The following is a 15,998-nucleotide window of genomic DNA, read 5'->3' as shown; positions in this document are numbered from 1 at the left end:
AAAGCAGCATGTTTTAACTTTGATTGGCACTTTATCTAGTCAGTGCAATTGTTCTCATCACCTTTATAATTTTTACAAATTTAGAAGTAATATGGAGGGAAAAAGGGAGATTGATACCCATTGACTTTGCTGCTCCTCTGAAACTTTTCTGTGCCTAGCAGAGCTTGTCATTTCTGGCTCTTGAGAAAAAATTAAAAAAAAAAAAAAAAGCCACAAAGGGGAAAGCTGGTGCAAGTTTTCTGGAGAGAGAAGGACTATTTTTCCGCCGAGAATGTTTGAAAGTCTTAAAAAACGTGGGAACTGCAGTCGTGTCTAAGATGCCTCAGGTAAGTCATTCTTGCCACCAAAGGCGCCCGGGGGAGCGCGCCCCGCAGGTGGCAGCAGAGAGCGGGCGGCGGCTGTGCCGGTGGCCAGGCTACGGCCGGGGTAGGGGGGTGCCCCTGCCTTGGTCTCCGAAGTCCTTCTCCAAATGTGGGTCCTAATCCCATTTTGCAGGTATGTTTTAATACATCGTGAATTGGTTTTCATGATGCGATGCCTTCTGTATACCATGACCGTATGCATTTTGCCAAAATACAGGGGTTTGCTGCAAAGAATCTCACGCTTATATCCATGAAGCTTGTGACCACTTCCCATGGGGGTGATAAATTGCCTAGTGGCACTACTGTCTTATTTTGTTGCTGGCATCCTTCAATATAGTGAGGATGGCAAAATGCATCCCTCTGCACTGCTAAGCAGCCAGGGAGTCCTGCTGTGCACCCTCCCTGTTGACTTGTGTTAATTATGCCCTAGTAGAGCAGCTTTTGTCTTGTTTTCCCAGGCAGCAACTGGTGTGGAGCCAATCATGATGCTCCGTCTGCAGAGAGGGTTCATATACAAACAAACCTAAAAGAGAGATTGACAAGGCAAAGGGTATCTCAAAGCTTTGGAGTCTTGAGATTGTGCTTCTGCCAGAGCACAAGTTTCTTGCGAGAAAGATGGGGGAAATTATTTAATCCTCCTTGGATATCAGTTCTCCAGTGCTGAAATACAATATAGAACAGCCAGGTTGCCATTCAAGAGGTAGTCTGTCAGAAAGTGACCTGCTGCTCAACAAATATCCTTTTCAGTATAGAATCACAGTCAAAATAGCATTAAAGATGTTAAGGTGCATGAAGTGACTAACGTGACAAGGGATATGGTGCTTTCCTTTAAAAGTGCTGCTGCTGTAAGAAGTGCTCAGATACTATTGCATGACTCTTAAGTGGACAGAAAACTGAGTGGTCCTGAGTCTGGAGAAATTAATTTATGAAGGACAGAAAGAGCATAGATAACATCTACTCTTTACCAGATTGTAACACTGTAACAAGGAGACAAATCATCAGAATGGAACAAGGAGAATCAAAATTGGTACTTCTTTTATACAGCAAGATTAGACATGCTGGTGCTGATGGTGATAATTTAGGAAGAAACAAAAGTTCATAGCTGGTAACAATACCCATTATTCATTAAAATGTGTCAGCAGGAGTTACTAAACCTATAGTTCAGGAAGTAAGCCAGTCTCTAATGAATAGAAATCCCAGGAGATATTTGGAGGGAGTGGGAGGATAATTAACATCTATCTCCTGTGAAGTTCTTACATATCTTTCTGAAACAGGGATCCTGGCCACTGACAGAGAAGATAGACAGCAGTTGTGATGCAGTCTGGGCATTTGTACTACTCTGCATAATACTGAGTAATGATCTGGGAGGCAATATGAGGTAGTTCGTGACTATAGCTGGACTATGACTTGACAGAAAGAATTTATTGGAAACCAAGTTGTCTTTTGCCTCAACATTTTAACATCTTCTCAAACAAATGATTTTCGATACCGCCTTAGACCTGCGTTCATTCCACCTAACTTCAGGCACTGACCTAGGAAGATGTCAGCAGTGTAAGAAAAGTTATAAGCAGGTATGTTCATGCTTTCATTAGGGGACTGGAACAGGTTCCCCACTTTGTATCACGAAGCTCTGTACAAAATCATGCTGTTCTAGCCCAAGGGAAACCTCAGAATTTCTACACAGGGAAAACCTAATCTTTTTGGAAGGTTTTACATTAAAATGATCAGATGGTATTTACCAAAAGAGACCTAAAAATTCAGCCAAAGCAGTTATAAGTGTCTAGATCATATGTGGCTACAGAAACAGTGGAATTCAAGTTATATTTACGTAACAGCGTAAGTCAGTGAATTATAACCTTTGTGTTGCTGGTGCCCAAACATGCTAACTTAAAGGTAGCCAAGGAATCTGGTACTGTCAGACAAAGAGCAATCTAACCACAGGCTGAAAACTTTCCAGAGAATTTGATGGGATCTGTGGAAACTATGCCAAACACCTGCAGTATTAATAGAAATATAAATTAATAAATAACATCAGCCACAAAAGGTTAAAAACTGAAGAAATTGTATAGATTCTGTAGATGGGGGAAACAAAAGATATTTGAACTATGCCAGCAGTGCTATTTTGGCAATACAGAAGGAGATTCCAAACAACCTTAAAGCTTTGTGGTTGACAATATGCACTCAAGAATTATCTGTGGATGTGGGCCAGTAGCAAGCATGCAAAAAAGCCCGCCTTATTTCAGGTATCCTTAATGCTGGTGTTCATCTGTATGTGTGTTTGTGTGGTTGTCCTGCACTGCAAAAATCTAACCTAGAGATGTAGAAGTTAATGTCAGGTTCCCATCAGTGTCAAAACTTCAGCCAAATATCCAAATAGGTTTCAACTCATTATTTTTCTAGATTGCCATCAGAGAATCACCCTTATTCTGAAATGATTCAAAATCTGAGGGTGAGATCCTGTTTATGGTTACAGCAGATTTATGCAGAAAAGGCATACCATTAAACAGGAAGATTTGGCCAACTGGGTAGGACCCAGAAAGTGTTCCAGTTATACTCATCTTTCATTGCAATTTATGCCCACATTGGCCACTGTCCCATGCATAAGCCAAGGAAAGGAAAACAATATTCTATTGAGAAATCTGCTTCTACATTGTCTCCCTAAGGACAGGAACAGAAATGCTTAGCAGGAATACAGTTCCGGAGGGCACTTCAATGTTTGTCCAATGTTTAATTCTGTAGGATCTTTTTGTCTAAGTATTTTATCTCTCTTGTTAATTCATCAAAATACTAAATGTGTATGTTAACACAGGAGGCCCACAAAATTCATAGAGATACCCTAACTCCAGTCATATGAGGAGAAGTGGGAAATGTACCAAAACTCCTCCTTAAGAGCTTGCTAGCCTGTCTGCTGTCAGAATATTTTGGTGTACTTTTCATTCTAATGCTTTAGCAAAAGTACACCATATGTCATAGGACAGTGGATGGAAGTGTTTGTTACTCCCCCAAACGGTTTACTCAAATAAAACAAGCTAGAGAATGAACAACCATCCTATGTTTTCAATGTATCCAGTGCATGCTATTAATGTATCAATATATTATAGCCTCTGTACAACATCTGCAGGAATTACTGGGAATTTTGCTATTGATTTTAGAGAGAGGAGGATTGGGCCTTGTGTTACTATATTAATAATTTGGTAAATATTTCTCTAAAAGGTAGGAATATAGAAATTTCCAGGGGCAGAGTGATGGTCTAACATCCTGTTTTCAACAGTGGCCAATTCTCAGGGCCCCGTAGGAAGGCAAATACCCTCCTTTCCTTCTCCCTATGTCTAGTGTCAGTTGTGTCCCAGGAGACTCCTGTCAGCCTCTCTCTGATCATTGCTAGCCTCTGATTTCATGCTAGCTAGCTCACCATTTTGTCTGACCCAAACCTGATCCTGTATACATATCTGTATGTCTCTCTTCCTTCAATGCTAGTAACTTCTTTGTTCGGTGACCTGCAGCAGCAGTGGATCTCCAGGTTAATTATAAAAAGCAATAAGATAGTTCCTTTGTACTACTTTAATTCTATTAACCCACATTAATATCCAGAGCACCTCCATTTACTTCTCAGTTATTATCAGACAGGTGCTAGTAAAAATGAGAGCAGAAGTAGGGCAATTGTCTTTTAGTGATTTTTTTGTGTCTTTCTGTTCTTGTTCTGCAGCAGGGAGAATAGGTGTTCCAGACAGGTCTGTTCTAAGCATTCATTACTATCCATACCCCTCATATCTGCTTTCTCTGCTTACATTAGAAGAGCCCTGCAGTTCTAAAATCAGCAAGATTAAGTTGTACTAACTAAAAGACATTGTTAATCAACTGTCATGCATGTGACTGTGTATGTGTGCATTTAAAAAAAAGCTTTGTGAGTTATACTTAGACAAAGCTAATGGGAAAAGAACACCCCTTGCAGAAGCTGCATTTTGGAATAAATACAGCAGCCCTATAGTGCTCGCTTTCCATGCTGAAATACTTATGCAAAAAACAAACCTGGAACAGGGAAGAATTTAAATACATCTTTTGAGATATGCCATTTCTGTTTCCCCCTGCCAGGTGAAGATGAGATTCTGCCCAAGCAAGCTATAGGATATGTGCCCTATTAGGCCAGCTCAAGGAGGCCTAATAGAATCCCATGTGTTGCTCAGTCCAGCCACTCTGGTAGCTTTTCAAGCTTTCAGGTAACTTCTCTCAAAGATTTCCAGAGATGGGAATGGTGCTCTATTAACCTATAATAAATAAACTTCTTGAAGAAGCAATCCAGGTAGGCCGGAAGTGCAGCAAAATGCCTAAGCATGGTGAAGTTATGAGAAAGAAGAGCAGTTAATCATCCAGGGAAATTCAGTTTTCAAGTTAATGCTAATGACACCTTTTAGAAATCTCTATCTACAAAATTAAATATAACTAAAATTAATTTGGGCAACTAAAGACTTCATCAACAGACATGGTTTGAAATCTTTTTACAAAGGCATGTCAGAAGCACTACAGATAGGGCCAGGCATCTGAATAGAAAGAGTAAGATAAAATGGAGTTAAGAGTGATAGGAAAGAGAATCGGCCTTCCCCAGAGCCTGCAAAGAGTTTGTCATAATATAGTCCCTGTGCATGGCTTTCTGTGTATTTATTTTTTTTCTGCATTTCCCTTGGATTCAAGTAGTTACATTAGGCATAGTAAACTTTAGGCACATTCTGAAATGCAGGGAAAGCAAAAGAATTTTATGGAGACTTCTGCCATCCAAATCTCCTGATTGGAATAAATTTACGGAATAAGTCAAAACCCAACAGAAGTGAATGGGTCTTTCAAGTCATTTTAAAGGTCTTTTGATCAAGTACTCACTACTTTTTGTTGTGGTTTTCTCTGGAGAGAGAAACCTGATGGGAATAGTTCCACTGCAGAAACATTTAATTTCATAGTAGAAACAGTAATTTCTGAATTATGACTGATCTTGCAAACTGGTTTATTTGCTTTTGTAGACCAGCCTTTGTCACTCAAAAGCCACAGGTTTATTTAGATTTCACATTATCATCAAGCAGGCAGAATGTCAGGAAATCCTGCTCTACTGGTTCAAGTCACCGATACCGGTTTGATCTATTTCAAAGTCTGTAATACTTCTTGAAAGTGCCTTCCTGGAATAGTTCAAATCTCTTGCTCTGTGATCAGGACCCAGAACCATGCTACTCAGCTGCATTCTTGCTAACTGGATGAGGCACCATATGCAGGTGAAGGAAAAACATACTCCTCCTTCTGGCCTGAAGTGGCCTGAAGGATGACACACTGGAAATCTGGGGAGTGGCCATCTAGATTCACAGATACAGTGTGTGACCAAATGTATAAGTGGTTAGGTGTGTGAATCCATTTCCTTCCTAGGACTGAGACTGTCATTAGAGGGGTATTTCCCTAAGTAATATTTAGTCATTGTGGTTGAGCTATTAGTAAGTACCCTTAACTATTTAGTCCTCCCTATGCTGCCTCCTAGTAACTTCACTTCAGTTAGGCTCAACAATGTCTTCTGTATTGATTATAACTTTACTTCTTTTTCTATTATTGTAATGACTTATGCCCAGAGGAAATGAGACAATTCTTGATGACAGGATAAGAAAATTTCATTATACTGTAGATACACATAGGTCCGCTAGAGCATTTTTTGGAGCTGGAGAGACCAAAGTTTTCCTGATCAAAGTCCCCTGATGTCAAGAGTCAGTATGACCTGATATTTTATGGTTAAAATACCTCCCCTTCCACCTTATTTTCTTTTTATATAACTACTAATAAACTTCTTTTTAGTATGTAGAAAGAAAATAAATAATAGAACCAGATCTTCCACTTGTACTTCACAACTTTTATGCACAGCTCCCTGTCCCAGCTGTGTGTGAACTGGCAATGGCCTGGGTGAATCATTAGGAACTGCTGAATTCCCATGTGTATCATTCTGAGATGGGGAACATGGAGGCCCTAAACCGGATCTAAAACAAGGGGGAAGCCAGACAACCAAGAACTTCTCTAGCATCTGTGCAGATGTTCTAGACAAATGCCTGGTTGCTTTGTTGGTTAGAAAAATATTCCATCATACTCTGCCCTGAAGCAGGGCTGAAGTCCACCACTTGCTATTCTGGGCTTCTATCATAAAATAGAGCTGAAACAGAATATAGTTTTTTTCCCCTTCTTCCTTTTCTATGTTTCCTTTCCTGTGGAGAAATAAAGGCAAAATGTGTCTTGTCTTCCCCTTTGTAAGCTAAAAGAAGTAGTCAAATACATGTAGTGATTTTCTGTCCCTAATGCTCCCACTCCCTGAAATATGTCTGTGCCTTACACTTACAGAAGAACTCACACTCCACAATTTATTTCTGCCTCTAAAATTTCCTTATTTCCTGCCACAATGACAATACTGAAATCAGTCTTTTGGAAGAGGTCTATCCTTTGATATCTCAAGAGAGTGGAATGTGATTTTAAAGGCAGCTACCTAACAATATAACTGTAGTGCTAATGGTGGGGCGTGCCTGTTTTCTACTCTCCTACCTACCTTAACCAGTTCAATTACGTGACCTGGCCAAGTCACACCCCTGTGTGAACAATGCTGCTGCTCCTGTGCTGTGTTATTTTTACATGACATTTGTGCTGAACTGTCCTACTTGCATGGACTGACTAAACCAAAACCTACTGCTGAAGTATGAATGACAAGCTTCTAGCATTGCATGCATGTCTCAGGCCACATTGCTATGGGCTACGACCCAGTTATTAACTGAATGGGAGACCTACATGAAAGAGGAAATGGTGAAGATGAATCAAGGGGTGGTACTTTTTCTGCTGAATCAGAACTGGATTAATGCCCTATATGCTTCAGAAAAATCTGAAGAGATGCTATCTAAATCGCTAAGAATTTGTGACTGAAAAATGACAGTGCTATTTTTTCATTCATATGTGGCCACATATTCATGATAAATGAAACTGCCCTGTGTTTGTCTCTATATTTTGTAACTCACAGTTGATTTTGGTAAAGTCCAAGCTTTTATTTTTTATTCAATGAAATAAAAGCCATGACTATAGCTGTGTAAATATTATGACTTACTGACATGCTCAATCAAAAGCCCTCCCAAATAAAGCTAAAAATATCTCTTTTTCCTGAAAAACATGCCCTTCTAGGGTTTTGCAGCCTTCTTTAAAATCTTAGAAGTAATTTTTGTTTCACTATAAATTGCTTTTTAACAGTCTGAGTCTGCAAATCATAGATACCAGGTGTAATCCTCATTTTTCTAACTGCTAGGTGCACAAACTGTGTGACACACGCTGACATACATAAATATGCATAAAGGTACACAGCAGAATTCTGTTACTATTATAATTGCCTGACTGGCTTCTATAGTCTTGCTCTATGTTCTTGCCCAGATACAGCTTTGAGAGACTAACCCATTCTCTTATGTCCTTTCTGTCTCTTCCAGAGGAAATGATAGTGCACATTGCATTGTTTTATTTATTGAGCTACCTAGCATTTTGTGACTTTATTGACATATAGTTAAAAATTACTTTGAGAATCTCAACAAGAAGATGGACTTTAAGTAGGAAGTAGGACATCAATTAAAAGCAGAAAACATTAAAAGAAACATTTATTGCCATTATAGTCTGTGACTCTATGTTATCAGTAAAGATGGAATCAAGCTGTTATTGCAAGTAACTCCAGGAATTTCTTTTTTTATTCAATGCAACCATAACTGAAATAATCACATAAAATAGGTACTGATGGCTTTGCAAAATAAAATGTATATTCTGCATTTCAAACTCCTGGTGTGGGAATTCCTAATTATAGATTTGTATATGTGAGGTCAGCAGGGGAGGCTCCGAGTTGCTGTAGTAATCCTGTATTAGCCATGTACCAAGAAGTGTTAAGTGACAGTTATATTGATAGGTTTGGGAAGTAATATAATGCTTGTAGCTAAACCAAGCTGGACATTCAGATATTTGTATGTGTTATGTCACTTCAAAAGGGTAACTATAAACCACAGTAGCTCCAAATGCAGCAAAGATGTATTTGCCAGTGAAAGATTAAATATTGCTCAAGAGAAGAACTGTACAATATTATATTTTGGTTTGTATATTGCGTACAAGGGGACCTATGACTACCGAATTTGGGGGCTCAGTTTCTGATATGTGTCCCTAACAAGCTGTTTTATGACTGTTAGCAGGCTAAAATTTTCATGCTAGGTGCAATGCCCAAAAAAGAGAGCTTGAGAGTTACATGATGCTGAGCTAAGTGTGTGTCTGTAGAATACAAGAGTGAAAGCTAGCAGAAAAAAGAAACAGCTCTGAGGAAAAATAGGTGATCAAGCCCACAGGTCTTACTGAGTCTGGTTCTGAAATATTTTACATGCATCTGTCCATTTGATAATCTCTGCTATAAATGGGTTTCATGCCTTAGGGATGATGAAGGCAGAATAGATTTTAATCCCCCTGGAAAGCAAAGGCTATTAGAAGTTAATTATAACACCTCATTTTTGTAGCAATACAAATGGGACTTTATAACCTTAATGACCACAGGTGTGAGTTCTTGTTCGATTTGTAACTCTGCAATTATTCCCAAATCCCACAGGATTAATATTCCAGTTGGAACTTTTCTTCTTCCTCTGGACTCTGTCAGCAGTTAGCCTGAAGATGGAGAGATTTTGATGAAAAAAAAAATCAGCCTTTTATCGTGCCCACATTTAGGCAATTTGTTAAGGTAAGACCAGGCTACCCACTCCTGCAGGAATTCTTTTATTATCTGCTATTCTGTGAGGGCAGACCTATTTCCTACTCCATGTACTGTATGCTTTGTTGCCCATCTTGTGACCAAGGGCTTTTCATATAAAGGCCTGTTGATTCTGTGACATCCTGTTTCATTTTTCCCACAGCACAATGATCTTTGGGCCTCCAAGGAGAAAAGCGTATCAGTAATGCTGGTGGTGGGGAACAAGGTAGTCTGCAAAAAAATGAAGAAGGCGCCTACGCTTTAAATTTCTTGCAGTTTCTGTGTAATTATATTAGCTGTTTTACAACAACTATTGCTCCAGATATTAACGCTATAGTATCATCTTGTAACTAACCTGCTGTGCCTTTGGATCATTGCATTCACAAAGCGCTGGCAGGTTTTGAGCTGAAAGCTCAGCATCCTGGTCAGATTATGTTCTGCCACCACATTGTATATTGTCTACAAGCAGTCTTTATGACTGTATACCTTTTGTGTAGTCTGTCCGACTGTAAAAATCAGTAGAATACTGTTGTTTTAGCCAAACTAATTCCCAAGTAGTGATTTACTTTTCCATTCCACCATGCTGTTCCTATAAGCTAGTGCCATGTCCAAACTACAGACAGTATTAAATGCTCACAACAGCGTACTATGACCCTTGCAGGGAAAAAGAGCTGTAAACTGTGGTAAATGTCCTTCAGACTGTTTCAGAACCAGGGAGGTAAGGTCGCGGGTCCTGGCAAACAGGGACAAGCTGAAACCAAGCAGACATTTCTCCCTGATCTCCCAGGGACTCAAAGAGGGAGTGACTCTATGGATCGTCACTTCATGGCTTAAGTCTCCATTGGGGGTGAGAGAGAATGGCAAATGTGGAATAATGAGCTGCAGCCAGAAATACATGCAGAGCTTGCCCTAGGCAAGGACAGATGCTGGGCACGAAAGCTCCTTTCAGAGCAGAGGAGAACTGTTGCTTCCTAGAAGCCTATCATCTTTACCACTACTGGTGGGGAGTCTGTCATGTCAAGGATGAAAAGACAGTGGTCAGAGGTCATATCATAGCAGAGCTATCAAGAAAGCAAACCCACAATTCAAGGGCCTCCTGAGTCAGTAGTTGTAGACATATCTTCATGTTTTATAGCCCTCATAGCTTGTCTTCCATGAGTTTATCCAGCTGCTTTTTGAGACCATTTACACTTTTCATAATCAGAATATCTTCTGCCATAATTTAATTTTGCACATAAATGTGTTGCCTGGTTTACTTCAAATCCATTGTTCCCAAGGGTAGGAAATAATGAATAGCCATTCCCCATTCACTTCTACATACTAGTCATCATCTTCTACGCCTGTGTTGCCCATTCCCCACCATTGTCTTTTTTCCAAGCTGAAGATCCCAAATCTGTTTATCCTGTCTTCATGCAAAAATAATTTTATAACTGAGCTTTTTTGCAGCCCTTCTGTGTACATCTCGTATTGCTGCAACATCTTCTCTTGAGCTTCCTTTTTCCTACCTGGGGGTACCAGGTGTTCACTCAACACTAGCAGCTGGCTCCATAATGCCTGTAGTGTATCAGAGCGTTGCGGATGGTGAAAAAGCTATTCCAAATGTTGCTTTCATGCAAAGACAGGTATTTGTTGGTTTTTTTTGGTTTTTTTTTTTTTGGAGTCTCACTTCTACATGTTCATCTCAGCCTTGGCAGAGCTTAGAGATTATAAGGTATTTTCAAATGTTTATGATGCACATAGGATCACACAGCCTACACAAGGGCTGAAGAGACTGCAGGTGGGTGCATGGGATACACAGCCAACTAGCAAGGCAGAAAACAAATTAGGCTCCTTACTACATTTGTGCAGCTTGCTGACTGGGGGAAGGGAAGGAGATGGGTGATTCAGAGAGTATCCAAAAAAAGCAGACTACTAACCATGCATGCAGGTTATTCTTTCTTAGAGGATTTTAATTTGAGGATGTGCTCAAAATTAGAAGATGCTCCTGTTCAAACAGATATTGGTAAATCATGTAGACATGTCCTGCTGCTGTTTTCCAAGAAATGGGGAGAGCTGCTAGTAATGTAGACAAAACTGAGAAAACTGTATTTGTATTATCTGTCTTTGTATTATCCATGGACAGGTCTTTCCTTCATCTGCACCAGTAAGATTTCCTTCAAAGTTATAAAAATTCTCAGAGTTGATGCAGATCTTGCAAATTCTCCCAGAGATCCGATACTGTACCTTATTCTCTCATGCTCTCGCGTATGGGAAGGGAGGTCCTTTCCCATAGTGTGGCACAAGTTTCATCTCTGTGCCTGTTCTTAGAAAAGCAGTTCTCCTGTTTCTGCCTTGCAGTGACCAGACAGCCCTGCGTACACACCTTTTCCCAGAGGGGAATAAAGTCCAGAAGGCACAACTTCTCACTAACCAGGAGAATCTCACAGATAGATTAACTCCTTCCCAGCTGAAACCACAAAGGCCACGAGCTGGCTGCGTACCAGAATTTGAAGTGAGACATTTGTGCTAACCAGAATGACCAGGAACAAGTAATGACCACTGCTAAGGTACAGCCCAGTGGGTAGGTGACATACTTGCTAAACCTATTCTCCACCTGCAAACCCACTCTGAAAGCAGCATTACAACCAGGAGTTAAGACAGTGGATGATTCATAGGGAAATGCAATTGTTGGTAGGCACAAGACACCTTCGCGCAAAAAAAAAATTGTGTAACATGCAGCCAATCTTGAGTTGAGAGAAATCCAAATACAAGTGGCTGTTCCATCTCACTTGCCTTGGGCTATATTACCTTCCTCAGGTGGAGAAGAGAATAATAGGTGGGAAAACAACAGAAAAGATGCTGAATACTGAATGCAGACCCTTTATTCATTCCTCTGGGCCTGGGCAATGCTTTCTTCCCCTCTTCCTCACATCCTTGTCATGTTGATAGCTCAGTATCTTGCCCTGTGGACAGGGAACTGAGAAGCAGAAGAGAAAAGATGCATTGTACACAGAGGGTGAGGCACTGGTAGTTCAGTGCAGTTTCCATTTGTTCAATGCAAATTCCCTCTCTTCAGCATTCTCCAGAATTGGGAACCAGCACAATCGTTAACATCGTAAGGGGCAAGGACATTGCATAGCCATAACTGTGTTTTCTTGTGGTCTTAATTATGTCAAGGTAATTACATGGAGACAGAGAATAATCGATTTCAAATATGCCCTTACGGTTATTTAATCTGCAATTTCTTTCAAACAAAAGCATCTCCTTTGATTGTGACTCCTTTGATTACCGAGGAATGTTCTGCTCGTGACAGACAAGCAAGGCTGCAGATGAAGATGTGTGTGCACCTAGGCCTGCGTACAGCAGTGTAGCGTTACGGCGTTCCCTTAGCCCAGATCCCAGAAGAGCTGAGCATCTGAAATGCTGAAGTCCACACCTGCAATGTGGCTCAGGGCCAGCTAACTCCAGTGCACCAGACTCACCTCCTCGTTGGACCTTTGGCACTCAGGCTTACGCTGTCACTCATGCATTGAGCTGCACCGGCTTTGTGCCTCTGACCCAAGGCTGTCTGGGATCTGGGTGTTTTCTGATCAGTCTGATACCCCTTCCCAGAGCACGGCTAATAAGCTGACGGGCCTGGGTGGCTCGCAGATTGCAGCTGCGGGAAGGAGCAGAGGACACTGTCCGGCTTTCACATAGCACTCTCTGGCTAGAGCGCTCAGAGGTGGGTACTAGAGAACGGGACTGAGTGGCCTCCAGCGGCTCCTGCAAGACCTCACCCCACTTTCCACTGCCCGAGGGGTGGCTGAGCGACGTATGGACCCGCCTGGGTCTCCTCTCAAAGCCCCCCTCCCCATGCTGCACCCCCAACACCCAGAATCCCCGGGAGCTGAGGGAGGGCCACCCTGCGCCGGGGCCTCAGCGTCCCAAGGACAAGTTTCTCGTGGGGCAGCGTCCCACAGCGACTTTGCCCAGTTTCACCCCACGCGAGGAAACGGGGCTCACGCCAGGGACGCAAGGGGCCGCGGAGGAGGCGGGGAGGGGGGGGAGCGGCGCTCCGCTTCCCCGGCCCGCCCCCGCCGGGGCAGCCCGGCCCCTGCGGCCGCCCGCGGCCATGTGCGCGGGGGCGGAGCGGCGCCGCCGGCCAAAGGGAGCCGCAGTCAGCGCCAGCCCGGCGGCCCGTGGGGATGCTGCGCTACAGCTCGGGGCTCACGGTCACCGCCACCACCCCCCGGAGGCCGCCCGGCGACGGCGGCCGCGCCCGGCGGAAGGTGCGCGGGGAAGCGCGGGGGGGGACGGGGGCACGGGACGGGACGGGACGGGGGGGGTCGTGGGGCGAAGCGGCGGTGTGACACCCGCACTCGCCCCCCCTCCTCCCGTAGTTTACCTGCGGAGCGCTTTTTTTTTTGATCTTACTCGTTTTCGGTGTTTTCAGGTGAAGCTTGCGGTGTGCGAGAACATATCTTGTTCGCGTTCGTAGGAGGTGCTGGGAAATGAAGAGCTTTTGGGGTGTCCTGCAAGGCTTTGCAGTGCTAGTCCCTGGTAGTTCTTACGGAAACCTGCGAGGAGGGTGTGCTTGTGTTGGAGACGCTCCCCCCCCCCCCCCCCGAAAATGCGCCTCGGTATTTACAACTGAGAACTTGGCTATCCAGGCTTTATCTATCGTGAGAAACTCACCGTAGTGATTTAGATGGCAGTAGCAGTGTATTTTTATAATCAGGTCATCAAATATAGAAATATGATTTACAGATGTATTTTTTGTAATTTTCATAAAATTCATAAATAATAATGATGTATTAATCTGCTGGGAAATGCTTCTAAAAAGTTTTTAAAACTCTGGCAGATAGGACAGGAATGTCTCTACAGCCACCCTGCTTTAAATAGCCCTTTTTTGCTGCTGTAACCACACTGCTCTCATTGCGAGTGCGCATCCCATGTGTGAAGAAATAAAATAAGCGATAAGCTTGTCCTTACAAAGAAGTATAATCGTGTGACCATAACGCTTCTTGAATTACTTAGTGATTGTTTTGACACTCCAAAAATATGAGTTCATAGTTGAAACAATGAAGAATGTCACGTTGCTGTGTTTTACATGATAACATGAGGGTCAGGCTCTTCCACAGAAAAAATCCCTGGCCTTCATAAAAATGAAATTGCTCATGTATGTGGAAAAATTAACGTGACTTAGAAATCATAATTCTGTTCCCTGCATGTCTTCCGTGTTCCCATTGAGTTTTCCTGTTTCAGCATTTCTTAAAAAAGTTAAAGCTAAGAGAATTTGTGTTTGAGTGATAATTTTCTTATTTTCATCCCCGTGACATATTTCCTAGGGATGATGTAAAATGAACTGTATTTGATACATTCTCTTAAGGAAACTGGTAAAAAAACCTAATTTGCAAATAAAACCCACTGGGAAGCTGCTGTTGGTTTTTTTAGTGAAATGTGACTCCCTTACCATGAGTTGTCAAAAGCGGGGAGGAAGACAGAATAACTGCTGAATAAATGAAAGATGTGTGTCACATTCCTGTGTGCCTGTGGTCACAGGAAAAGTGCCCTTTAATTGTGTGGGGAATCTCATAGCAGAGATTTCATAAATGGAGCAGGCTGATCAACAGATAAATGACCAAAGAAAGTACTTTCTTCTTTGCTTTTTAGGACTGACTGAAATTAAACACCCAGTCCTTTTTTGCTTTCACCTTCAAAAGTCTAAAACTAACATTGGGTCTCAGGCAAAGGGAGTGATTTTTGGCCATTGAGCTGGTAGGTTAGCAGATAGTTACTCAACAAATGTGTTATCCCCAAACCATTTTATTATCAGACATTAGAAAGATCAATCATATTAAATTCTGGCGATGTTAACTATAAAGTTGATTTGAAGCTAGACCAGTATTGAACCACGTCTTCCCTGTGGGGGTACTGTAAAAATCTTAGAATGGGACTTGTTAGTAGAACAGTTTGTATTTTTCTATTGCTGTACTAGTAACTTTGGTTATTCTATAAAATGTTGCTCATTATTTTAATGCTAGCTCTGTAATTATTTCAGGACATAGTTAAATATGATCAATGCCTTTCTGGGTGCTTTGTTTTTTAGAAGGGGAGAACAAAAAGCTGAAGGACGTTACTCAAACTGAATCTGTTGTCTGTATTTGTTCTAAGTTGCACCCTAGTGATTTGAGTGGGATGGTAAACATGAACGTGGATTGTGGATCTGGGCCATGAATTCTTAACATTTTTAACTAACCTAGATTGGCTTTTTTCTTAACTGCCTTATTGCGGTAGCTCTCATCTATGCTGTCCCACTAGCCTCTTAGAAATTTGGTAAAAGAGCATGTCTTCACTCGTTAATTTCCATTGCACTCAGCAAACTTTTGCTGTCTGGTGTTGTGCTGGGCTGAACCTGTCAGTCTTTGTTTTCCTGTCTGCATATTTGTTTCACAAATGATGTCAGGTGAGCTTTGGAATTACCGCTCGTGGGTTGTTGGTGTCAAAAAGCCAAGAGTGAACATAAAACGTTGGCACAATTAAGATTACTTATATTGTTGGCTTGCCAAAGCTGTAGATGCTGCGAATCAAAGTCTGATAGTCTAGAAAACCTGATACCTGGTTCTTCTTCTACCCAGTATTTCTTTTTAAAAGTTACTCTCACAAAGTTACAATGTCAATGACACAAAGGTAGGGTGGAAGCCATGTCTGTCCCTGGTTTTCCTCACTTGTTCTTACTGTCAGTCAGCAGATGAAGGAAATTGAATCACAGCCTTTTCCCTGCTAGGGGAGTTCTCTTTCATTCTGCTCCCCACTTTATCTCTGCATAACCCAATTTGTTTCTGGAAATTACTCCTTCATCCTTAGTTGCACATTATTCTGCTACTGTTTGGCATTGAGTCAAGGTTCTTCCTGTTACG

General features: G+C 41.8%; 1 protein-coding gene across 8 annotated transcripts in view; it reads left to right on the top strand.

The window, feature by feature from the left end:
- LOC115342164 (myocardial zonula adherens protein) overlaps positions 1–15,998 on the top strand; it is an 84,595-nt gene that overhangs the window by 6,781 nt on the left and 61,816 nt on the right. Inside the window, exon 2 of one of the 8 annotated variants that reach the window (XM_030016107.2) lies at positions 1,637–1,933. The exons of 2 other annotated variants lie outside the window; for them this stretch is intronic. In XM_030016107.2, coding sequence (XP_029871967.1) covers positions 1,838–1,933 — 96 coding nt within the window. In that variant the 5' untranslated portion in view covers positions 1,637–1,837. Of the gene's footprint in view, positions 1–927; positions 1,934–8,563; positions 9,109–13,148; positions 13,368–13,500; positions 13,667–15,998 lie in introns of those variants that run through there. 5 more of the 8 variants (XM_030016105.2, XM_030016113.2, XM_030016110.2 and 2 more) reach the window with 5 other exon arrangements.

The sequence above is a fragment of the Aquila chrysaetos genome, chromosome 5 (assembly GCF_900496995.4).
Source record: "Aquila chrysaetos chrysaetos chromosome 5, bAquChr1.4, whole genome shotgun sequence".
Classification (NCBI taxonomy): domain Eukaryota; kingdom Metazoa; phylum Chordata; class Aves; order Accipitriformes; family Accipitridae; genus Aquila; species Aquila chrysaetos.
This window is presented reverse-complemented; position numbering and strand designations above follow the sequence as displayed.